Source organism: Marmota flaviventris, chromosome 6, assembly GCF_047511675.1.
Source record: "Marmota flaviventris isolate mMarFla1 chromosome 6, mMarFla1.hap1, whole genome shotgun sequence".
NCBI lineage: Eukaryota > Metazoa > Chordata > Mammalia > Rodentia > Sciuridae > Marmota > Marmota flaviventris.
In genome coordinates, this window is record NC_092503.1 from 126,699,227 (window position 1) to 126,724,835 (window position 25,609).

Genomic DNA, 25,609 nt, shown 5'->3' on the forward strand with positions numbered 1-25,609 from the left:
TCCATTGTTATTTCAATTTTATGCACAAGGAGATTAAGGCTCAAACAGATTGCATCATTTGCTTGTTGGAAGAAATTAAATTCAAATCTATCTGACATCAGAATCTATTCTCTTAACCACTGTGTCGTGCTGATTTTCATAAGAACTTACCTTCATTGAATTTTTTCTGGCCCTTCTTCACATCTTAGGAGATTTGCTTTTTGCCTGGGAACATTGACTATGACCCAGCTACACCACTCTACAGTATTTATCTAAAACAATTAAAATCAGCATACTATAGTGATACATGCTTACTTATGTTTATAGCAGCAAAGTACACAATAACCAAAGTATGGAACCAGTCTAGGTGTTTGTCAGTGGGTGAATGATAAAGAAAATGTGGTATATAGTCACAATGGAATTCTACTCAGTCATAAGGAACAAAATTATGTCTTCTGCAAAGAAAATGGATGGAATCTGAGGATGTCATGTTAAGTGAAATAAGCCAGTCTCAGGGCTTTCTCTCAGATGTGTAAGCTAGAGAGAAAAAAGGAAAAGAAAAAGGAAAGGGGTTGGTGGAATCTCATGAAGATAGATGAGAGCTCAAAAGAGTAGCGGAAGGGGACTTGGGAAGGGAGGAAAGGAGGCAATTTGAAAGTACTGATGAATGAAATAGACCAAATCATACTGTGTACATGTCTAAATATGTGACAAGAGAGTTTGCTAATATATATATATATATATATATATATATATATATATATATATATATATATATAATTATAATGCACCAATAAAATTTTTTAAGAGATTTGTTTTTTGCCTGGTGATAGATTTTATTAGGGATAATTACATATTGCTATCATATTAGCCAGTAGTACTCCCATGAAAAAAAATGCCTTCCCTAGAATATAAAAGTGTTAAATGACTTTAAGGATCATTGCTGAAAATTTTATTACCTTGGCATTCTGGTGGGGTTGTAACTTTTCTCTTAGTTGTCAGATTTTTCTGCTTGTAAAATTGATCTTCTCTCTTGAATTTCATATTTGTTTAGATTATGTGAGTATCAGGGGGTCTTCAGGGGCTTGACTCCAAGTAGTTCTTCAAGGCTAAGTCTGTCTTCTTGACAGGGTGGTCCTCCCCTAGGTGACACCCATGCCTCCTTTGCTCTACCACTTCCTTTGCTCCTCGGTGTTTTGAGATTGACTAGGGGTCCTGGCTGCAGTCATCATTGTCGCTCTCCTTGTCAAACCTCTGCAGGCCCCATTTTCTGGATGGTTCTCTTTAGGGCAGTTTTGACATCAGTGTTCCTCAGGTTATAGATGATGGGGTTGAGGATAGGGGTGATCACAGGATAGAAGAGATACAGCAGAGGGTCAGTGGCTGGATCATAGCTGGCTTTTGGGCGAATATAGAAAGATGGCAGTGCCATAGAAGAGGGAGACCATGATCAGGTGGGAGGAACAAGTGGAGAAGGCCTTGTGGCGGCCAGCTGCAGATGGGATCCATAAGATAGCAGCCAGGATAAGCCCATAGGAGCTCAAGATGAGGCCAAAGGGGCAGAGGATGATGAGGGCAGCAGCCAGGATAATCTGCAATTCATTGAGTGAGGTGTCTCCACACACCAGCTGCAGGACAGGCTGGATCTCACAAAAGAAGTGAGGGATGGCTTTGGGGCCACAGAAGGGAAAGGAGAAGATGAAGGAGGTGTGGCCAAGACCCACCATGGCTCCACAGGTACAAGCTGAGCCTGCGAGCTGCAGACACACCTGGTGGCTCAGCAGCAGCGGGTAGCGGAGGGGCTCGCAGATGACTGCATAGGGGTCATAGGCCATGACCGCCAGGAGGCAACACTCGGTGGCACCAAAAAAGAGGAAAAAGAACATCTGGAGGGCACAGCCCCAGCGGGGGATGTGGCGCTGACCAGTGAGGAGGTGGTGAAGCAGCAGAGGCACCATGACCGATGTGTACCCAATCTCCAGGCCGAGAGGATTGGGCGGAAGAAGTACATGGGGGACTGGAGTGCAGGGTCCGCTGAGACCAGCGCCACAATGAGGAGGTTGCCTGTGAAGGTGAGCAGGTAGACCGTGAGAAGGAGAGAGAAGAGCAAGCCCTGGACGTGGGCCAGGCAGGAAAAGCCTACAAGAACGAATTCAGTTACCACCATGGAAGCATTCATGCTCATTCTGCTCACATCCCTTTTGATGGGAAGAAAAAGACAAGACAAAAAAGAGCCGCCACCGTGGAATTGTGAACGGGGTCAAAAATGACCTCTCTCTGCATTGGATCAAAGCCCTGGGACTCCCTTTCTTTTAGGCTTTCAGTGTCTTTGAAATGAGGCAGCCCAACTGCCCCCACCCTGGCCCACTCTTAGAACCCTGGGCAAATATTTGTCTCTCTGAGCCCAGCTGTCTTGATCTCTTCCTGATGGTGCCTACCTTCAGATAAAGCATTGAATTTGGGTTGGTTTCTCCTGGGTGAAGTGTTGGATCATTCTAACACCCTTTTCTCTATTTCCCAGCCTTGCTGCAGGGCTGGGGATGGAATTTTCCCTTCCAGAAGATGTTTTTCTGCTCAAAGCCAGACTTTGTTCTGTGTTCAGGACATGAAAAAACCCATTCCAAGTAAAGAGGAATTCCTTTCCTATTTGTCTCCCTCCTGACGCTTTTTCTATTTCTTTTCCTTTTTTCACATGTTTTTCTTTTCACTCAACTTGGCTTTTCTCTGGCCTAATGTTCACCTCTTCCTCTCTATTTCCTGCCCCTTTCCAGCTATTATTCCAGTTACCAGATGCCCTTTTCTATCATTTCACCATGAGATGAACTTCATGGTTTTCAGTGGGGAGAGAAGGGATTGGATAGATCATTTCTTTTAAGGTCCTGAAGGCAGTTGAGTAGTTCAGTTTTCCAGAGGATCTTTCTAGTTTTAAAAAAATGCTCTGGAAGGAGATAACAAGACCTTTCTCAGTTGCTTATTTCTGCATCTTACAGCCTCTCAAACTTCATCCCTTTATATCATACCACATATACAAATCCCCAGGCCACTTAAATAAATTCTACATATGCATACACTAACATATTGTGTTTCTAAATATAAGCACAGGAGAATAACCTAACATCCTCAGATGCTAGATTCACTTAAAGTCAAATACATACACTGTATACAAATGCAAACTACAGATAACAATGAAAGTCAAAACTCATTTAACATAGAAATATTAACATGGAAAGATACAAATAGATACATAAATCAAAATTCTGTGCAAAATAACCATATTTAAGAATGCATATTAGAAATACAAGTGCACACATTGATATCCTTTTGCAGTTGAGAATCTCTGGTTTATTCCATGTTGTTCAGTGTTTTCCAGGATATTGTTGGAATAGTGTTTCTCTGTTTGGAGAAATAACTAGGCTAAAGGCACGTAGCATTTGATAACTTGCTTATTTTATCCTGTCTTTACATAGCAGATCCTCGTGAGAAACATAATCATAGGTTTTGGTTTCTCCGTAAGGTCTCTGAGGACCTGAGTCTCCAAGTATACTTGACTTTCCAATGGGAAATAACTAATTAATCTGTTATTTTAGAGTTAGTTCCTTAGATCACCAAAAGTATAGGATGACCTGTCAAGAATATTTCAGAGACAATGTCCAGGACTATTGGTTTCTTGTAACTCTCCCATAATATCTCTGGGTTGATCTTTTTAATGTTCTTTTCCTTTCTCAAAAATTTTTTCTCTCACTGTCAATGTCCTACTACACCTACAAAAAGTAATAATGCCATTTTACCTATCTTATGGAATTTGATATAGTTTAATAATAAATTTATTTTTAGCTATACACAGAATCTCATGTATTTCAGTTATTTTTCATAGAATTAAGAATATAGATGATATATAAACATATTTTGACTAGTGAGCTGATTGATAATTGTTATTTTCTTGAAAACTGGTCCTGAATTTTTCTCGCTTGGATTTTTTTTTCACTTATTATACAAGTGTCATCTTTACATTATTAGTCTTTGGATTTAATTTTTGATCTGTTTCTTCGTGTTCTTACACACTTTCCTACATTTGATAAATTCTGCATCAGAAAAGATGTTTTTAAGACATGTAACAACTGTTACAATAATAAGCCTCAAACTCAAACTGGTTTAAAAATGAGCTAATTTATATGTTCCTGTACCTATAACTTTGGGATTTGCTTATATTAGCTCTCCCACTTAGTTTTCTTTACATCATCTGTTTTATTAGGTTTGGCTAAAAGTAATAGAAATACCAGTGGCTCAAAGAGGATGAAAATTAGGGCTGGGGAAGTAGTTCAGTGATAAGAGCATTTGCCTAGCATGTGTGTGTATGTGTGTGTGTGTCCAGCACACACACATATACACACAGGACACACACATACAAACACACAAACACATCTATCACTATTAAAACCCCTCGCTACATATTATAGTTATATGTACTATATTGCACCAAAAATTTAAAAAAAAAGAGGATAAAAATGTTTGTCTCACTTTATTGTCTGAAGCTCTGCATTTCAAAACAATATGGCTACTTTGATCTAAGAGGTCATCAGAAATCTTGTTTCCTGTCAGTTTATGAGTTTTCTGCTCCTGACGTAAGACCCTCTTATGGCTTAAGATGAGGGCATCCGTGTTTTAGGGAAGAGAACATAGTAGAACACTCTGGAATGTTTTGTGGCAGGTAAACATTCTATTAGTATAAACTATGTAGAATTCTTGCCAAAGATGTTTATAGCTTGAGTATAATTATAGGAAATAATCAGACAAACCCAATTAATGGCACATTCTGTAGACAATGGACCCAGACTCTTCAAAAATATTAATGGCTTTTGTTTTATCTTCAAAACAAAAGTCGAGGATAGTATTATTCTTAACTGAAGAAGGCCCCCCAAAAATGACAATAAAATGTCATGGCCCATGGCTGGATCCCAGATCATAAGAAAAAACAAAACAAATAGAAAAGACTTTTGAAACAGGAAATTGAATGTTGACTTTATTTTATTGCACCACTATTAAATTTCTTGGGTGTAATAATATTTTTGAGGAACACTTGACTTTAGAAAGTTGGAGAAGAACATATTTAAGGGCAAAGGGTTATGCTTACTGCAAGTTTGTTTAAAGTGGTTCATCAAAAAAAAAAAAAAAAAAAAAAACAACAACAAATATATATATATATATATATATATATATATATATATATATATATATGGATAAATCCTTGACTCTGCTCTAGTGGATGTTTGTTTTTGTAAATAATCATCCTGTTCTTGTCTGTGGAGGCTGTGTAGATTTCACACTCTTTCTCCTATTACTTGGGCAGTGGACTATATTAGCAGGCAATAGTTATATGATAGTGTAGCATGTTGCTGCAAGAGCAAGCAAATCAAAATTTTAGTGGCTTAATACAAAACAATTATTTATTAACCATACAGAATCTCTTGTGGGCTCAGATGACCCATTAACATAGCTGTGCTCCATGCAAAGCTCCATGTAACTTTGATCTTATGACTTCACCATACTAACATTTGCTTTTGTATTTGCTATGAAGGAATGAATCAATCAATTAAATTAAAGGAATGAATCAATCAATTAAATTACATTATTTAAATTTTTCTGATCAGAGCATGTCACATAGCTATGCCTAACTTCAAAGGGATTGTGGAAGATTGTACTTTCCAAAGGTACCCGTAAGAAGTCTTTCTTACCCGCATACTGTTCTACAATATCATCTTGCTTCTTCTCCATCAAAAAGTGAACCCTATTTACCCTAATTTGTTTAAATCCATTTGGGCTTTGATCATTTCAACCCATAGAGCAAGACGGATAGGATGATGTGTGATTTCTGAAGCTGGATAATAAAAGTGATGCCACTTCTGCCTTGTGTCTTGGAATATTTACACTTGGACCCCCTTACCTACCATGTAAGAAGTCCAGCTACTCTGATGCTATTATGCTGTGAGGAACCAAGGCACATGTGGAATCCACAGGAGGCACTCAGTGAGCAAACAAATTAAAAATCATCCTAGACCAATACCTGACATATGAATAATGATTCCAACCAGAGGACTCTGGATCCCAGCTGTCAAACCACCCTTTAAAGACTTTGTGTTTTCAAAGTTGATGTCTCATCCATTGTAGGGCAAGACAAGGCATCTTGCTTTGCTGCTATAGAATAACATTATATAGACATTTTCTTTCTCCTTCTAATTCGTATGTTGAAACCTAACTCTCAATGTGGTAGGATTTGGAGTTGGGGCCTTCGGGATGTTCATGAAGATGGAATCCTCCTGAGTAGGATTACTGCCCTAATGAAAGAGTTGTGAATAGCTTTTTCACCACTGTGACCAAGAGACCTGACAAGAACAATTTTACAGTAGGGGAAGTTTATTTTGGGGCTCATGGATTCAGAGGTTTCAACGCATATGTGGCCAATGCCCTGGGCCAAATTGTGAGGCAGAACAGCAAGATGTAAAGATGTGGAGAAGAAAATCAAAGAAGGAGGAAATCAGCAGACAGAAAGAGAGAGGGAGCAAGAGCAGGGATGGGGGGGGGGGGAAGCGAACGCTAGTGAGCTTACCAGGGACAAAATGTAAACCCCCAAGGCATGCCCCCATTTGAAAAATAGGAAAATAAGTCCAAGGACATTTTCCCCAAGTTTTTGTCACTTAAAATTCAGGCCTCAAACAGAACAGGAACATAAAAGGAACTTTCACCTTGACAATTACCTGACCCTTCACCCTAATGGGTCAACTGACCCCAATACAATGAACCCCAGGAATGGCCTTACTGTCCCACCCTAAAGGAAGCCTATATAACCCAGACCTTTGCTTCAGCTCATGCCATTTTCTGCTCTGAAAATTAGCCACACCAGGGTTCTACCAATTGACTCCACAGCTAAATACTGAATAAAGAAAATCTTGCTGATCTGAGGTTTGCTTCCTGTCTCTCACTTTCATCATGTGTGCATCATTTGTCCTAACACCAGTGACCCACCACCAGCCACACCTTACCTGTCTACAGTGGCATTGTCTTCAGGAACAAATAGCAAGGAAATTTTGAAGACACTTAATGAGGAAAGTGGAGAAAATATCAAAGGAAAGTGAAGGAAATGTTATCAGAATAAAAAGATCCTCTTATGTAGCAGCAGAAAATGTAGCACTGTGGAAATTAAAAATAAAAAAATAAAAATGGACCTGGGCCTGGGATTGTGGCTCAGCAGTAGAGCGCTTGCCTAGCATGGGCAGGGACCCACATTCGATCCTCAGCATCACATAAAAATAAAGGCATTGTGTTGTGTCCATCTACACCTAAAAAAATAAATATTAAAAAAAAAATGGTCCTAATGAACTGATGGGCCTGGTTAAAAGTATTTTTCCTAGAATGTTGAAAGTGCCAGGGGGGTTCTTTTAACCAAAGGTACAGAGAGAAGTTAACTAAAGAAGGGATTTTTCAGTTTTCAAGCAAAATGTTAAAATATAGTATCTAGGTCTTGTAGGGTTCAAATTTAAATCTATGCCAAACTATCTTAGGGTAGAGATGTTGTCCATTCACCCTAACAAGGAGCCCAAGGTAGAGACAGACTTCTGTTTAAATACTATTTATACAATAAAAAATGGATTACAAATTGAGTCACAGGAAGCCTATAAAGTTTTTAAAGGAATTGTATCAACTTAGCTGAAAGGATAGATATAGTACTAAACAAAGGAAAACTTTTGGATCTCTGAACTATTTTGTGTGGTAGGCAGGCTGAGAAATTTCCTTAGATACAACAGAAGCTGTCTGATAAAAAGAAGGATGATTCAGAAGTAGAACAAAAGAGCCAGAAGACGGAGGCAGTGATCATGCTGAACAACTTTCAGACAGTAGGACTGAGCCCTAATCAAGAAACTGGCAACGTGAACCTGTTTGGATTTTAATATTACTATGGTCCAGTGATGCTGTGTGCATTCTACTTACCCCATTTTTGGAAGAACTGTCCTATCTATGGTGGCTATGCCACATCTGTCAATTTTTAAATTTACAAATGGTAGAGTTTCTCTTTTTATTTTCAATGTCTAATTTTATTGTGTTGTGATAAGAGAGTACTCTATTTATTCTTCCCCTCATTTTTCCCCTCTCCATTCTTCTCCTCATTATTTATGTAATTCAAGGTTGTCTTTGTGAGATAAGATAGTCTTTTTTCTGGGGTGGTGGTGAATGTTCCATAGGCAACCATATGGAAATAAGCACTGCTTCATATCAATTACAGTTGTCACTTGGTGTCTATGGCAGGTTAGTTTCAGGATTCCCTTTGGATACTAAAATTCATGGATGCTAAAGTCTCTTGTACAAAATGGCACAGTATTTGCATATAAACTGTGAATATCTCCCCTATATGTTTGAATGATCTCTGGATTACATATAATTCCTACTAAAATATAAATAGTTGTAATAGTATAAGTATTATATAAATAGCTTATACACCATGTAAATAGCTGTCATACTCTATTGTTTAGGGAATAATGATAAGGAAAAAGGCCTCTATATGTTCAATGTAGATGCAATTTTGGGGAGGAAGAGGAATATTTTCTGTCTACACTAGGTCAAATCTCCAGATGTGGAACCCATGGGTACAAAAGACCAACTAGATGTTTTCTCACTAAATATACTCTATGAAAAATTATAAATCTATTATGACAAATTATATAAAATTTTATATTCTACTTTGTTTCTTCTATAGCTTTAAAAAACTTAGGAACTTATTGAATTTATTCTCTTGTCCTTTTTTCATTATGAGTGTTGATATTTTTGATTTGTGACTCACCTCTGCCATATCTTCATTGTAAATTTCATCAATTAGCATTATAAAGTGCTCTTCTGCTATGATATGAATTAATCTGTCTAACAATAGAGGTATGGTGCCTGTAACTTTTGTTATTTCATCTGCTTGATGTATATTTGATCATTCCTTAATTTTACATCTTGTTGAATCACTTTGTTTTAGATTTGTCTCTCTTAAAAAGTAGAACTGTATTTTGTTTTGTGATTCTAATATAAAGTTTTTTATTTCAAATAGATAAGTTTTTTTTTTTTAAATTACCACTTATTTATATATGTCCAGCCACTATAGAAAGAGGTGGTAAGAGAAATAAAAACTTGGGAATGTATCTTGCTTATCAGCGACTCTTAGGGTAAATCTAGATTTGAGGATATTAAAGAATATTTGAAAGAAGAGGAAGTAGAGACAGTGGGTAGGAAACTATTTTTACCAATTTGGAAGTCAGAGATTGATTAAAAAGGAGGGCTGAAATGTTTCACAGAACTAACATGGGCCTTTTATTTGGATCAGCTATGATGTTTTTTGAAAGGTAAAGAAGCAACTTGAGATGGTAGAAAGTGTATACTATTTGGAATCAAATAAAATTGCTTTCAACTTTGACTACCACATATCAACTGCCAAAACTCAGGTGTAAAAGTGAAGACTTAAGAATTACACAGCAAATACCAGTTAACATTCTTTCTCTATCCTCTTCCTTATTCAAGGATATCTGTGTTTCCATTATGATATTATCCATCTGTGGAATAAAATGAGACATGTATCTTTACTCATATTTGAAAGACTCATACATGTGTATACACAGTAAACTCTGATTCTGTTCTTTTTTTCTTTTCAGAGTTGGATGTTATATCCACATTAGCTGTAGCATATTAATTAGGCTAAATTAAAATGAGTCCTATTTTCACTATTTTTTTTTCAAACCCCTTGCAAAATGTGCTACAAGCTAAAAATAACAGGTCACACTTGCATGTTCCATCAGGAGGCTGTAACAGTTTGAGTGCTGCCACACGATGAAAATGGTGAGCAGCAGACTGCAGCCCATGCAGCACCCTCTCAGACCTTCGTTTGGTGCCTCCAGCATTTTGCTTTCTGTGTTTCTGTAAATATGTCTTCGTATTAAATAATTTTACCATGGGTTTCTTTTGAAGCTTGTTCTGCCTTATTTCACCTACTAATTTAAAACTGAGAGGGATACTTTTAGTGAGTATTGGATTGGTTCTGGGTGCCAGGAATGTGCTGTGCTTTATAAACTTTATATAACATTTAAAATATATAAACATATAAACTTTATATATATACATATAAAATAGGAACATTTTGAAATTTGAAGTTAGTCTTGTTATATTACTATGAACGTGCTACATAAGTGAGAAAGTGCTTCTCTTAAAACTTATTCTAGGCCTGGGGTGTAGTTTTGTTTTCCATTTTTTAATTGGTGCATTATAGTTGCACATAATGGTGGGCTTCATTGTTACACATTTGTACATGCACATAATATAACAATATAATTAACCAATGCTACTCCATATTACAATATAATTTACCAATATTACTCCCCAGTATTTCCCTTTTTCCTTCCTTTCTCCCTGTGAGGATGTAGTTTAGTGGTAGAATGCTTGAGTAGCATGTGTGAGGTCCTGGTCTCAATCCCTAGCATAATGAAAACAACAACAATTAAACTGAATGTAAGGATTCATGAACTTGAACAGGGAAAACTACATCTTTATTTCTTATTAAAATTTATTTAAACTTAATGATTCTTTATGAATTTGGCAAAAAACCCCACATTAGTATTAGTATTAGTACCTGTAACTTTGTTACCAGTATAAAAGTACAATCTTTTTATCCCATTAGACTTAGATATCTCAAAATACTGTTAATAATACTGTTAATAATTATTATTTTTAAAATTTTAAAATTTTAAAATTTATTTTAATTAGTTATACATGACAGTAGAATGCATTTATGCACTTTTATATATCACACATAGATGGGATATAATTTCTCATTTTTCTGAGTGTACATGTTGCAGAATCATATTGGTCATGTATTCACATATATGCATATAGTAACAATGTTTGTTTCATTCTGCTGTCGCTGTCTTTCCTATCCCCACATCCCTTCCCCTTCCCTCCCATCACATCCCTCTACCTAATTTAAGGTAATGCTATTCTTCTCTAGTGCCCCCGCCCCCTTATTGTGAATTAGCATCCTTATATTAGAGAAAACATTTAGCCTTTGGTTTTGTGGGATTGGCTTATTTTGCTTAACATGATATTCTCCAACTAAAACCATTTATTGGCAAATGCCATAATTCCACTATTCTTTAAAGCTGAGTAATATTCCATTGAGTATATATACTACGATTTCTTTATCCATTCATGTATTGAGGGACACCTAGCTTGGTTCCATAATCTAGCTATTGTGAATTGAGCTGCTATACACATTGATGTGGCTGCGCAATTATAGTATGCTGATTTTAAGTCCTTTAGGTATAAACCTAGGGGTGGGATAGCTGGGTCAAATGGTGGTTCCATTCCCAAATTTCTGAGAAATCTCCATACTGCTTTCCATAGTGGTTGCACCAATTTGTAGTCTCACCAGCAATGTATGAATGTACCTTTTCACCATATCCTCGCCAACATTTGTTGTTGCCTCTATTCTAGATAATTGCCATTCTGACAGGAATGAGGTGAAATTTTAGAGTAGTTTTGATTTGCATTTCTCTAATTGCTAGAGATGTTGAACATTTTTCATATATTTGTTGATCAATTGTATTTTTTCTGTATTAACTCAAAATTTTAGCAGTTATTAGACTTTCTGCTGATAGGTATAAAGCTGGCTAGCTGTCAGGCAACTTTGCTAGTGATTTCAGAGTGATAAGATACCACATTGGCGGTGACTGAGATATTTGCATTATTTTATAGTATTCTGCAATGAGTATTATTTATTGATCAATATGTGAACAGAAGTACATTTTTTGTTTGTTAAAGTTTGTTGGACTAATATAAAAATAGCAAAATAGACAGCCATAAAAAGGAATGAAGTTCTGATATGTGCTGCAATATGAATGAACCTTCAAGATGTCAAACAAAGTAAAATGAGTGAGCCAGAAAACAACAATAACAACGAATATATAATTCTGTTTATGTGAAATATCTAGGATAAGCATATTCATAGTCACAGAAAGTAGATTACATGTTACTGTGGGCAAGAGGGAGGAGGGAATGAGTAACTATGATGTAATGGGTACAGAATTTTTGTTTGGGTGATGAAAAATTCTGGAAGTAGATAGTGATGACCATGACACAATATTGTAAATGTAATTAAAGCTTCTAGATTACACCCTTAAAAATGTTTAAAATGGTGACTTAATGTTGATGTATTTTACCTTAAAATAATACAAAGTTAAAAAAAAAAAACACAGTACAGAGTTTAAAAAGAAGTTTGCCCAATGATATAGTTTAAATGGGAATTCCTAACTTTTTGTTAAGGTGGTATAGGCTTGTGTAATTGATTCCTGGGTCACAGTGTGCCAGTCCAATTCCAACACTTTGATGGTGAAGAAAACTGTTGAAAGGGACATTGTACGTTTGTTAAAGGATGAAACACAGATCTTATATGGGTTATCTAAAATGTTGGAAGTTTTATAGGTAACAGAGGTTTATTTAATTATTTATTTTTAGATTCCTTTTTTGGATATTGTTTTTGATATAAAGTTGACATTGTTTATGAAAATTGATAATGTACCCAGTTTATTAATTAATCAGAATGGATTGCTGTTATACTTCCCCTTTGTACACTCAAATTTTCAGTAAAAAATCATGAAATTAAATTCATCATAATACTCAGAAAGGAAGTACAAGTAGAGAAATGTGCTTTTACTGGACTTTGAATGTGTATTCATGACAAATAATAAAAAAGGAAAAGGTAAGGAATGATATAGAAAGTATATTTTTTTTGGCAAAAAAGGAAAAACTTGTACATACATGTTGATCTACTGTAGTAATGAAAAATAAAATCTCAGTTTAATAAATATTCAAAAATAACAATTATAAAACAATACATTTCAATTTAAAAGATATTATTTAGTAAAATTTATTCAATGAAAATGCTTATTTCACATATGAATTTGTACTTAAAAACACTTAAGTTACACCTCACTAATTTAAGTTTCAACCACAAATGAAAACTCCAAATGACAGCAGAGAATGAAATTGAAGTCAAATTCTGCTTTTGCCCTTGTCTTTTTTTTATTATTTATTTATTTATTTATTTATTGGTTGTTCAAAATATTACAAAGCTCATGACATATGAGAGAGAGAGGAGAGAGAGAATTTTTAATATTTATTTTTTAGTTTTCGGCAGACACAACATCTTTGTTTGTATGTGGTGCTGAGGATTGAAACCGGGCCACATGCATGCCAGGTGAGCACGCTACCGCTTGAGCCACATCCCCAGCCCTTTGCCCTTGTCTTTAAGTCAATATACCATCTATGTTTATTTAGACTCTAATTTTTCAAAATAAGAAGGTGGTACTATGGGGTTTAGAGAAATGAACTCAGTTCTGAAATGAACTAGAGATTCCAAATCATTTCAGACTTACTCTAAATTAATGCCAGTAGCTGGTAGCTGAGTTTAAAATGTCCAGGGTTACTATTTAGCAGGGAATTGTTTGAATTAACTTCCAAATAGTATATAATGTTTGCTAAAGTTTAAGTAGTAACAATGTACTAATTTGAAGCTTACAGATATTATTAAAACTCAATAGTAGCATTAAAAACAGAGTTTCTAAATTAATAAGCTTTTATGCCACCACAAGGCCATAGAAAAAGGACAAACTAATTCCAAAACCAGTAGAAGAAAGAAAATAATTAAGAACAGAGCTACAATTAATTAAATTGAGAATAATAAAACAATACAAAACAATGCAATGAAGAATTGCTTTTTCAAAAAGATAAATAAGACTGCTAAACCCGTAGCCAAACTAACTGAAAGAAACAGAGAGAAGACACAAATTAACAAGATTAGAGATGAAAAGACCCTCCTGAAACCTAGAGAATTATCAGAACTTATTTTGAAAATTTATACTCCAATAAACTAGAAAGCCTAGAAGACATTGACAAATTTCTAGACACATATAACCTGCCCAAATTGAATCAGGAATATATAAAAAGCCCAAACAGATCAATATTAAGTAATGAAATTGAAACAGCAATTAAAAGCCTTCCTGAAACCAAAAGCCCAGGACCTGATGGATTTTCAGCTGATTTCTACCAGACCTTTACAGAAGAACGAACACCGTCTTTCTTAAATTATTCCATGAAATTGCAAGGGAGGGTACACTCCCAAATACATTCTATGGAGCCAGTACAACCCTGATACTAAAACCAGACAAAGATGCATCAATTTAAGAAAATTACAGATCAATATTCCTGATGAACATAGATGCAAAAGTCCTTAATTAAATATTAGCAAACTGCATTACAAAACACATCAAAAAGATAATACACCACCATCAAGTAGGTTTCATTCCAAGGAAGCAAGGTTGGTTCAACATATGAAAATCAATAAATGTAATTTGCCACTGTTAAGGACTACCAGTATTAAGGACAAGAATCACATGATTACCTCAACAGATGCAGAAAAGGCCTTGGATATAATCTAACATCTATTCATATTAAAAATACTGGAGAATCTAGGGATTGAAGGAACTTATTTCAATATTGTAAAGGCCCTTTACGACACACACAAAGTTAATGTCATAATGCATAAAGAAAAACTGAAATTGTTTCCTCTAGATTCAGGAACAAGACAAGCTATTCACTCTCACCAATTCTACTCAATATATTCTTTGAAACACTAACCAGTGTAACAGGCAAGAAAAGGAAATCAAAGGGATGCAAATAGGAAAATAAGAGGTCAAGATATCCTTGTGTACCTATTACATTATCCAGTTTCTAGAAGACACTCAAAACTCCACAGAAGACTTCTAGAGCTTATAAATGAGGTAAAAATGTAGCAGAATATAAGATTAATACCCACAAATCAATAGCTTTCTATACTCCAAAAGTGATTCAGGTGAGGAAAAAATCCAGAAAACCACCTCATTCACAATAACTCAAAAACAAAACAGAAACAAAGCAAAACAAAAAGCTTGGGAATTAATCTAACCAAGGAGGGAAAAAAAAGTCATATAATAAAATTTATATAATAGTGAAGAAAGAAATTGAGGAAGACCTATAAATATGGAAAGACATCCCATGTTCTTGGATAGGCAGGATTAATATTGTCAAAATGGCTATACTATCAAAAGCAATATATAAATTCAATGCAATCCTTATCAAAATACCAATAACATTCTTCACAGAATTAGAAAAAAAAACATTTTTAGAATTTGTTTGACGGAATAAGAAAACAAGAGTAGCCAGAGCAATTTTTTTTTAAATATTTATTTAGTTGTAGATGAACACACAGCATCTTTATTTAATGTGGTGCTGAGGATTGAACCCAGTGCCTCACACATGCGAGGCAAGCACTTTACCACTGAGCTCCAGCTCCAGCCCCTAGCCAAAGCAATATTAAGGAAGAAAAGTGAAGTAGTAGGTATCATAATACCTGATCTGAAATTGTAGTAATGAAAACAGCATGGTATTAGCATTACTATAGACATGAAGACCAACGGAACAGAATAGAAGACACCCAGACAAATCCACATACTTAAAAATCATCTGATACTTAATAAAATTGCCAAAAATATATTTGGGAGAAAAGACAGCCTTTTAAACAAACAATGCTGGGAATACTGGATAACTATATGTAGGAAAATACAAAAAGATCCCTATCTCTCATTCTGTACTCAAATAAAAATGGATCAAATATTTAGGAATTAGACCAGAAACCTTGTAACTTCTATAAGAAAACATAGGGTCAAAATTCCATCATATTGATGCTTGCACCTACTTCCACAACAAGACTCCAAGAATAGATAAGTGGGGCACCATCACACTAAAAAGCTTCTGCCCAGGAAAATAAATGATTAAGAGGGTGAAGAAAGAGCCTATAGAATTAGAGAAAATCATGGCCATTTACTCCTCTCATAGGGGATTAACATTCAGAAGATATAAAGAACTCAAAAAACCAAATAACCCAAACAACAAGTGGGCAAAAGAACTAAATAGAAACTTCTCAAAACAAAAACAAAAAACAAACAAACAAACAAAACAAAACACAAATGGTCAACAAATATATATATATAAATTCAACACCTCTAACAGGAAAATGCAAATCAAAAACTACTCTAGAGATTTCTTCTTATTCTAGTCAGAATGGCAAGGATGAAGAATACAAACAACAATAAATGCTGGTGAGGTTCTGAGGAGAAATGTACACTTGTCCACTGTTGATGGAACTGCAGGCTGCGTGGGATTTCTCTCATCCAGGGAGGAGGCGCATGGAACAAGGAGATTGTGGCTGTGAAGTCACTAATCAAGACTTCCTGAGACCAAGCAGGAAGCAGGTCTAATTTTATAGCACAGTTACCATGTATATATACTCAGGCAGTAGCTAGAAAGATTATAGTCAGCCACCAATACAATTTCTTGCTAACTGTCCTTGTCCTTGACCAAATGAGGAGCGGGCTGTGGAACAAGTGCAGGGACTGCAACACATGGCCTCATGCCCAAGGCTGTGCCTATGGGGTGAGCGGCCTGATGCTCATGCGCCTAGCAAAGGGGAGTGGCCTGCCACTCAGACGCCCTTAACATATGCCCTGTATGCAGTACTCCATGCACTGTTCCCACAGCAGACTAGTATAGCTACTCTGGAAACAGTATGAAGATTCCTCAAAAAATTAGAGATGGAACCACCCATGACCTATCTATCCCAGTCCTTGTTATTTTTCCAAAAGATCTAAAATCAGCATAGTATAGCTATATAGCCACCTCCGTGTTTATAGTAGCACAATTCATAATAACTAAATTATGAAATAAACCCAGGTGCCCATCAATAGATAAATGGAATAAGAAGTTGTCACACACACACACACACACACACACACACACACAAACACAAGCACACACACAATGGAGTTGTACTAAGCAATAAAGAAGAATGAAGTTATGGCATTTGCCGGTAAATGCATGGAAAAGGAGAATACTGCGCTAAGTGAAATAAGCCACACTCATAAACTCAAAGGTCAAATGTTTTCTCTCATGTGTAGAAACCAGAGTAAACTAAAGGAAAGAGGGAGGGCAGGATAGAATATCATAAAGATAAAGGGCAGAGCAGTACTGTAGAAGAAGGAGAGAGAGAGACAGAGTGGAGGAATGGGAAAGGGGAGGCAATGCAGTATGAATTCTTAAAAAAAATCATGTTTAGTGTATATGAACTCAAATACTATGTATAATTATATGCTCTAATAAAAATTTTTAATAAATGAAAAAACTCAATAGAAGTTGAAGCAAGTTGGCCCAACAAGAAACGTGTGTGCGTGTGCGCGTGCGTGTATGGGTGCATGCGCTGGCACTCCTAGGTGTGGAGGAGTATTTTGTTACTGACATCTTTGTCATTGTGTGGATATAAGACATAGTAGACTGACTCCAGCTGGTTTTGTTATCGTTTTAAAATGCACTCCCTCATTGCCCACACCTGAGCAAACTTACTCCCGTGGCCTTATCCTTGGTACTCCACTGGTACAAGTTGTGTTCTTACACTATTACTTTAAAAAGTTTCCTGTATTTTAAAAATAAACTCATGAGCAGATGGAGGACCACCAGACATTGATATCATTATTTTTAGAGAGACTTAGAAGCATGTGCAGCAGTAGCTGAAATTCATTCAGGGCACTGCTTCTAAACTACTGTAAATAATATAACCCAATTTTAACTCCCACTTAAACCATAAAAAATTTTAAACTTTAAACAAATTATAAAACTACTTTTATTTGGTGTACCTATTTTAATTTTTAAAATATCTTACTTAAAGATAATGTTTAAATTTAACTATTCTAAGAAGATACTTAAAATATTCTGCAGTTTTATTTGGCATTGAAATTTCTTATTCAATGTAGATAAAACCATGTGAAAATTTAGTCCAAAAGTGAATTGAATAAATATTTTATTTTTAGCTCTATTTTATATTTTATAGACCTAATTAAATTGAAATGTCAAAGAAAGTTTGATGAAATTTTGCATTTTAGAATTTCACTTGTATTAACAAATAGGTAAAGACATACAAATGCCTCGTTGTAGTGTGGAAAATTCTTTTGAATAGAAACATGAAGCCAGACAAATTGAAAGATTACCTCAGGTCTGTTTATTTTTAAAACACACAAAAACGGAGATATATGTAAACTTTTTTATTTTTTAAAAATTTTTTGGTGTGTGTGTGTGTGTGTGTGAAGATCACTCAAACTGAAAAAAACTGGAACACTGAAAATCATAGATTTGCTGATTCATTGAAATCATTTATCTACTTCCCTTTTTGCAGTACTAGAGATGGAAGCCAGGGCTTCAAGCATGCTAGGCCAGCACTCAACCACTTAGCCACATCCAGCTCTCATTGCAACCTTCTCTTAGCACACGCATATTGTTCCAGATCTCTCAATAAAAAAGCCTGACTTGGAGGTACTTTAGTGAAGCTGCCTACCCTGGGTATGGGGAGACGGATTATCAGTAAAAACTGAATATCAATTGGTAGCTGTTCAGTTGTTAAAGATGAGATATATCCTGGTGTAGGCCATTTTCTTTAAACATTTGGAAATGGATCATTCAGGAACAGCAACCTTAACATTTCTTTTCTGTGTACAACTGGATGAAATTGTAGCCATCTCTCAATGTGCTCTTTTCTTTTTGCCTTGCTCATGTTGATGCTATCAGAGAATTATAATTTAAAAAAATGAAGTCTATTGATGTTTTGGAAATGGTAAGTTTTTTTTTTTTTTTTTTTTTTTTTTTTTTTTCTAAATAAAGGTTGAAAAGGAAAGCTTCACACTTCTAGGAGGAAGTTCCACGATGTTTGAAAAGACAATTGATTTTAAATAGTGAGGAAGGAAGCTCCCACATTCTTGTCACTCACTGCATTTTATACCAGGCTGCTCTGGCAATGCAGATGTTTCCCACAACACTGGAAGTCAACTAAAGGCTAGCATAAGAAGGGCTCTGTATGAATGAATTAAGAAAAAGATTTTGTCAAGAAATAAGGACATAACATTAAGTGCCTATCTGTGATATAGTCTGGCTTTCAGAAGTTTAGTATTTTAATGAAAGTTTAGTATTTTAATAAACATACTCCAAAGTTTGGAAAACTTTGGAACAGAGATCTTTCAATAGTTCAGGCTTATCTGTCTGATATTTGTAACTATACATAGGAATAAAAAATATTTTATTTGTGAGTTTTAAAAAAATTTCAAACTGATTAGTTAAATTTTCTTTTTGACTGAAATGGCTAATCAAGACTTTCAAATTACTATCTCTTAAATTTCTTTTTCAGCTTTATTAAGGTAGAATTGTCAAATAAAAGTTGTTTGTATTTATGGTATATAACATTATATTTTGAGACATAAATGTATACTTTGTGAGATGATTAAATGAAGCTAATTAACATTTATCACTTCACATACTTTTGTGATTATACTATTTAATATCTACTCTCTTGGTAACTTTTACTTATGCAATACATTTTCATTAACTATAGTCAAGGCCTATTTAATAGATCTCCAGAATGTATTCATCTTGCCTAACTGAAACTTTGTATCCTTGGACCAGCAGCTTCCCATTTGTGCCTATCCACCCTCAGGCCCTGGCTACTGCTATTCTACTATCTGCTTTTGTGAATTTTACTTTTTTTTATGTTCATATAAATGAGATCATATAGTATTTATCTGGTATATATCACTTAGCATAATGTCATTTAGGTTCAGCCTTGATGTTGTCCCAAATGATAGGACTTTCTGATTTTAAAGGACTGAATAATATTTGTATGTGTATAAATATATTATATACTATTTATATACACACACACCACATTTTCTTTATCCATTGATGGGTCCTTTGGTTGATTCTTGGCTACTGGGAGTAGTTAAAAATCCTGCAGTCATCATTATGGATGCTACTGAAAAATTAAAATCTTTCTGATTAAATTAGAAGATGTTCTCTTATTTTCTGTGTCATGCAGTGTGCATCATTTGACTTCTTGATAATGAGCATCTTTTATCTTTATATCCAGAAAGAACTGCATTTCGTTAAAACAATGAGTATTTTGGCTTATATTTGTAATTATGCTTGATGGAGACTAATGTAATCAAATGAATCAACACTTGTTCATTGCTTTACATGTTATTAAGTCAAGAACAGTCTTCTGAGGGAATTTTTTATTGATTTTTGTTACTTTTTAATTTTTTGTTACTTTTTTATTGTTACTTTTAAAAAATTGTTCTTTTATTACTTCCCCAGAACTCTTATCAGATTCATGAATTGGTAACTGATGCAAGCAACTGAGGGAGGACTACAAAATCCTTTCCATTTCATTATGCTAATATTAATGTGAGATTATCCATTTCTTTCCCCTTAAGAACAGCTGACCAATTGAAGGAGCAGGCAGCATATGGACAGTATGCTTTGTAGGAGAAGACTTTTTTTTTTTTCATTTAAAATATGCCACAGATAACTCATACAAGGCAAATAAATAAATTTAATACTTTTTAAAGAGGCTACATGACAAAGAAAATGAATAAAGAATGTTTTATTCTGGATAGTCATCCAGCTTTGCTTTCTTCTGTTTACTTACGTGGCCTCATCACGGAGCTGCTTGCTTGCCTGGCAGACTCTTTGGATCTGGGACACCAACACCTTCAGAGATTCCTTGACATCCTTGTTACGGAGTGTATAGATGAGAGGAATGAGAAGTGGGGTGATGACTGAGTAGAAAATAGCCACAATCTTATTGATGTTTGACTCATATTTTACTGCTGGGCGGACATATATGAAGATGAGGGTACCAAAGTAGATGGTTACTACGGAGAGGTGGGCTGTGAAGGTAGAGAAGGCTTTGTGTTGGGCTGCAGCTGAGGCCATAGCTAATATTGTGGCCAGGATTTGGGCATAGGAAGCCATGGTAAAGGTCAGGGCTCCTAGGACAATGATAATGCTAAAAGCATAGCCCACTGCTTGAATGACATATGTGTCTGTGCAGGAAAGGCGGAAAATCTGATCTGCATCACAGAAGAAGTGGTTGATCTGGTTTGGTGTGCAAAAAGAGATTTGTGCAAGGAGGAAGGAGGAGAACATGAGACAGAGGAATCCCACAAACCAGCAGATTCCAGCCAGGGTCACATACGTTTGGGGACTGAACAACAGTGCATAGTGGAGTGGGCGACAAATGGCAGCATAGCGGTCAAAGGCCATGGTGGTGAGGATGAAGAGCTCAGTGGCAGCCAAGGAGAAGAAGAAGTAATACTGAGTAATGCAGCTGGGAACTGAGATGACCACTTGGACACTTAGAAAGTTGGCTAGCATCTTGGGCACAGTGACTGTGGTGTACCAGAGTTCTACTAAGGAGAGGTTGCAGATGAAGAAGTATATGGGAGTGTGGAGGCGCCCATCCAGGGCCACAAGGAGCACAATGAGTGCATTGCCTACTAAGGACAAGAGGTAGATCAGGAGGAAGAGGGAGAAGAAGAGCACCTGGAGATGTGGGGAGTTGGAAAATCTCAGGAAAACAAATTCAGTCACCAATGTGCGGTTGACTTTCTCCATTTAGCCAGTTGAGTCAACTGGACAAGGAAAGGGGAGGGGGTTGTTTGAAGAGCTTAGATGTCCTGGGTTATGTGGTTATCTAGTTATCTCTGGTCAACCACTATGGATGCTCAGTCTCTCAATATTTCCTTCTGCTTACTCCTTGGCTATCTCTCACTTTCTAAACAGTGAAGAGTACTATATTTCTTAAAAAGTAGAATACTGAATATTCAAGGCCATCTTTCTCCCCTAATTGAAATAGATAGGCCACATTTCCCAGGAGTTCCCATAATTCCCAAGAATTAGAGGAGAAGGCTCTGAATCTATGGATCTTTCTAGACTGAGCATGTGACATGCCTTACTTCCACATATAGATTAAATCATATGTTGATATGTTGATGCCAACTTCTTTGGCATAAAATCCCCAGCAATTTATGAATTAGCCTGATATCTCTACATATTGCTTACTGTATACCCTTGTGCCCTCTCTGACCCTAAGATTCTTTCACCATCAAGATTGTAGAGGATGTGGAATCTTCCTGTTCTGTTATTCTCCTGTTCTGTCAATGGCCATTGGATCTCCTGAGGTAAAGATGGAGAGTGTGTCTGCCTTTTGTACAGGTTTCAATATGGATGGAATAGAGGCCTTTCAGAGAGACTTCTGGATTTGTATCTCTCAGGCAGAATAGGAAGGACCTTGCTTAGTTAAAGGTAAGAAGAGGAACATGTTTCAAGAGGAGAGGGTAAATTCAGGCTGGAATTCTCAGGTGGGAATTTGGGGATGGATTAGGGTCTTTAAAGGGAAAACAACTATTATTGATATGAGAGCAAACTCAAAGAGACCAAAATGCAAACTTAGAGGAAACAGGCTTTCTGGGTTAACATTAACATTGGGAAGGATGGAGATAATACTGTTGACACTCTAAAGTAGGAGTTTTACCCAGATTTCCAATTCTTGATTTTCTTTCTTTGAAGTGCCTCTAAAAATGGAAACATCAAAAGTATTCATCATTAGGAGTTAGGCTTATATGCTACACATCAAAAATCATGGGTAATTGTTCTGACACAATGTAAAGAGAAAAATTGATACAATGCAAAACCCAATATCTGATATATATTCTCAAGGTGTCAGATTATTGATTACCAGTCACTTTAAATGTAGGTTTCTGTATCCAAATATCTTATAATAAAGACATTTTTATATCATCAGAGACTATTTTAATTAAACTATTTATTTTGATGTCAGAGATTTGTTGTTAACAGAGAAAACACTAGAGAAATTGTCAAGTGTTAAAAAACAAGTATCACCTGAAATTTTCATATTCAGTAACTGGCAATGTTTATATTTGGAGTGTTTATTGACAGACTACTTAATTTGAATACATGCATTTAAACATGCTTATATCCACACAGAAATGCACACTTGAAGCCGTAAAAAGACATTACCTTTTCTTTCAATTCTCCTTTCACCAATTTGGTGAGCACTTCAACCAGTTTCCCTTGTTTAGTAGTCCTTTGTAGACCCTGCAAATCTGGCCTCACCCTGTATGTCCATAAAAATGTAACTTTAGGTTTACTAGTGGGATTTTTTTCTCGTTTTCCCAAAGCTCATTCTAAATTCACATTTCCTGAGCAATCTGCCCACTCCTGGCATTGGTTGCTAAGTGTTATGTTAGTAGAAACAAAACTCCAGACCCCAGCCTCCACATTCTCCAGACCCCAAGTGTTTAAGAGGGGAATTGAGAGGAGAGAAGTTGGTTATGCTTATGAGGAAGGCAAGGTTTGTGAAGACAGGCTATCCCTTCTTCTGCCCTTCCAAAGGGGTAAGAGAATTAATTTTCAATTTTTCTTTCCAGCCAGAGAAAAGGGGAGTCTGTGGAGAGAGGAGGCCTGATTTCTGGTTTCTTACCTGGATTCAGCCACTGGGCTTGCTTACCAGCATTATCTAACAAGAAAGGAGCCATATGGAAGATGATGTCATGGGACCTTAAGGCATAGAAGAAAGAGACAGGCCCTGCTTCCTTGAATTACTGCTTTTTCAGGGTCTGAAAGGTTATAGAAGATGAATTCTATCTACGGGGATAGGCCAAAATTAGGGTCAGGAAGGGTAGATGAGTTCAGGGCTTTGCTAGAGTTTAGATCAAAGAGTACAAGCATTAGGAATTTGGTATAAGGCCTGTAGCTGAGTCTTAATTGGAAGATGAAGATGATTAGGTGGCCAAAACTATGGGAGCTGGTTACCACTGTCTAAGTGACTCATTCCAAGAGCTAAAGCAGAATCTGCCACCAGCAGAGAAGAGATGCAGCTTTACCAATACGTTGTTCCTGTGCCCCCTCACTCCCAGCACCAGGCGGGTGTGGGGAGCTGGTATGAGAGGTCAATTCTCTCCTATGTACTCCAGCTGCTAGTGCTGGCTGTTGACTGTGGTTATTAAAAAAAGTAAATTTAAAGTAAAAATTGTGATTGAAACTTAAAAATAAATAGGTCTTTGTGTGCAAAATTATACCTTAACAAAAAGAGGAAAAGGACAGCTTTATTAACAGTTTTAATACTTTTAAACTAAAGGTGACTCAAAATGAGGGAATCTGATTGAGGATCATTAAGGAAATCAGCTATCCAATGGATAGAGAGGAAACAAGCAGAGTGTAGCTTATGCCAGTTATTACAAACATAAAACTGTTTCAAATTTACAACTCATACCTTGAGATGCCTTAATAAAAAAAAACCTACATATTTTTACACGCACACACACACACACATTCTGATGCACATTTAACATTCAGCAAACATAATTGTCAAAGGCAGCTTTTCTTGTTCTTCATAGAACCAACAGGATCCTTCCAGCCTCAGTGCCTTTGGTTTGTAAAACAGCAACCATCCTTCTTGATTTATTTAAGAAGACTTAACCAGCTGTCCTAATGCAATGACCTTTATATTCTGGTGTTTACAGAGGGCTACGGAGCTTGTTAGATTGGCAATTGGACCTACAGTTTCTAAGCCAAACACTTCATCTATATTGAGTGGCCTGAAGCCCAGAGAGGAAATAAGGAGGTGGCTTTTTGAGTCATCCAAGTGGTGTGTACTAACGTGAGAACTGGAGCCCTCTGTTCTACTGGTCCCCAGGTTTATCTGTTGGCTTGTATTTTTAATCATATCTTTAATTCTCACGTGAATGATTTTGTCTTTCCTATGGGACTGGGAAATTTTCTCAGCATCCATGTCTCACAATACCCTTCTTTTTCCAGGGACAGGTTCTCAGCATGCTGCCAGACTCAGGATGGGAGGAATAGATTTGTGCCTGACACTTTTTCTTTTTTCCCCATTTATATTTTTCCCTTCCATATATTTTTTCTCCTTTTTAATGATACTGCTGGCCAGTGATTGGTACAGACATAGAATGGGTGAGGTCAGGTGGTTTTACAGGGAACAACCCAAAACTCACCTCTAACCATTGAGTTAACTCACATAGAGAATTCTGTGGATGGCAAGAAAATGTGAAAAGTTACATTGTTCATTTCTCTCCCACCAATCTATGGCTTAATCTTTACCTTATATTGCTCAACAGTGGTTACTTTCATGTGTATCTCTTCTAACCTGACTTTCTTCACAGTTTTGCAAAGAAAAGTGACATAATCAATTGTTTTCTCAGAGATATCTTAAAGTTCATTTTTAATAAATTATATATTTACCTGGTTTAAAAACTAAATAGTAAATTAAAGTACAAAATAAAAAGTAAACTATTTTGATACTTCTCAAGAAGTTTCAGAGGGAAACTTGAATGAGAGAAAAAGTGAATTCTCTAACATGAGAGAGATGAAAGTACAATTCCTTAATTACTAGTTCAGATTCTAGGCATGAATATTACAGTGCAAGTGATGATAAGTACAACTTCCTGTTGGAGAATGGACAGGGTGGGGCACAAGGACTTTCTGAGTATAATTCAACCCAATCCCTCACCTCAGCAACTGATGGAGGATTTTTTCTTTCTCATTAATCACCTCACATTTTTTCTAGATAGGGGAAGAAGTACTCCAATCTCCTCTTCAGTTC

The 25,609-nt window shown here is 36.1% G+C and overlaps 1 protein-coding gene and 1 pseudogene across 1 annotated transcript; both read right to left on the bottom strand.

Moving 5' to 3' along the window:
- Nucleotides 1-1,225: 1,225 nt before the first annotated feature.
- Nucleotides 1,226-2,164, bottom strand: LOC114080203 (olfactory receptor 10C1-like; annotated as a pseudogene).
- An 18,443-nt stretch (nucleotides 2,165-20,607) lies between these two features.
- LOC139706158 (olfactory receptor 5AR1-like) lies at nucleotides 20,608-21,579 on the bottom strand. Its single transcript, XM_071613849.1, has one exon. The coding sequence runs from the start codon at nucleotides 21,577-21,579 to the stop codon at nucleotides 20,608-20,610; it is 972 nt and encodes a 323-aa protein (XP_071469950.1).
- Nucleotides 21,580-25,609: the final 4,030 nt, after the last annotated feature.

Coding starts and splice junctions, on each gene's coding strand:
- LOC139706158 (XM_071613849.1), bottom strand. CDS start 21,579: ATGGAGAAAGTCAACCGCACATTGGTGACTGAATTTGTTTTCCTGAGA.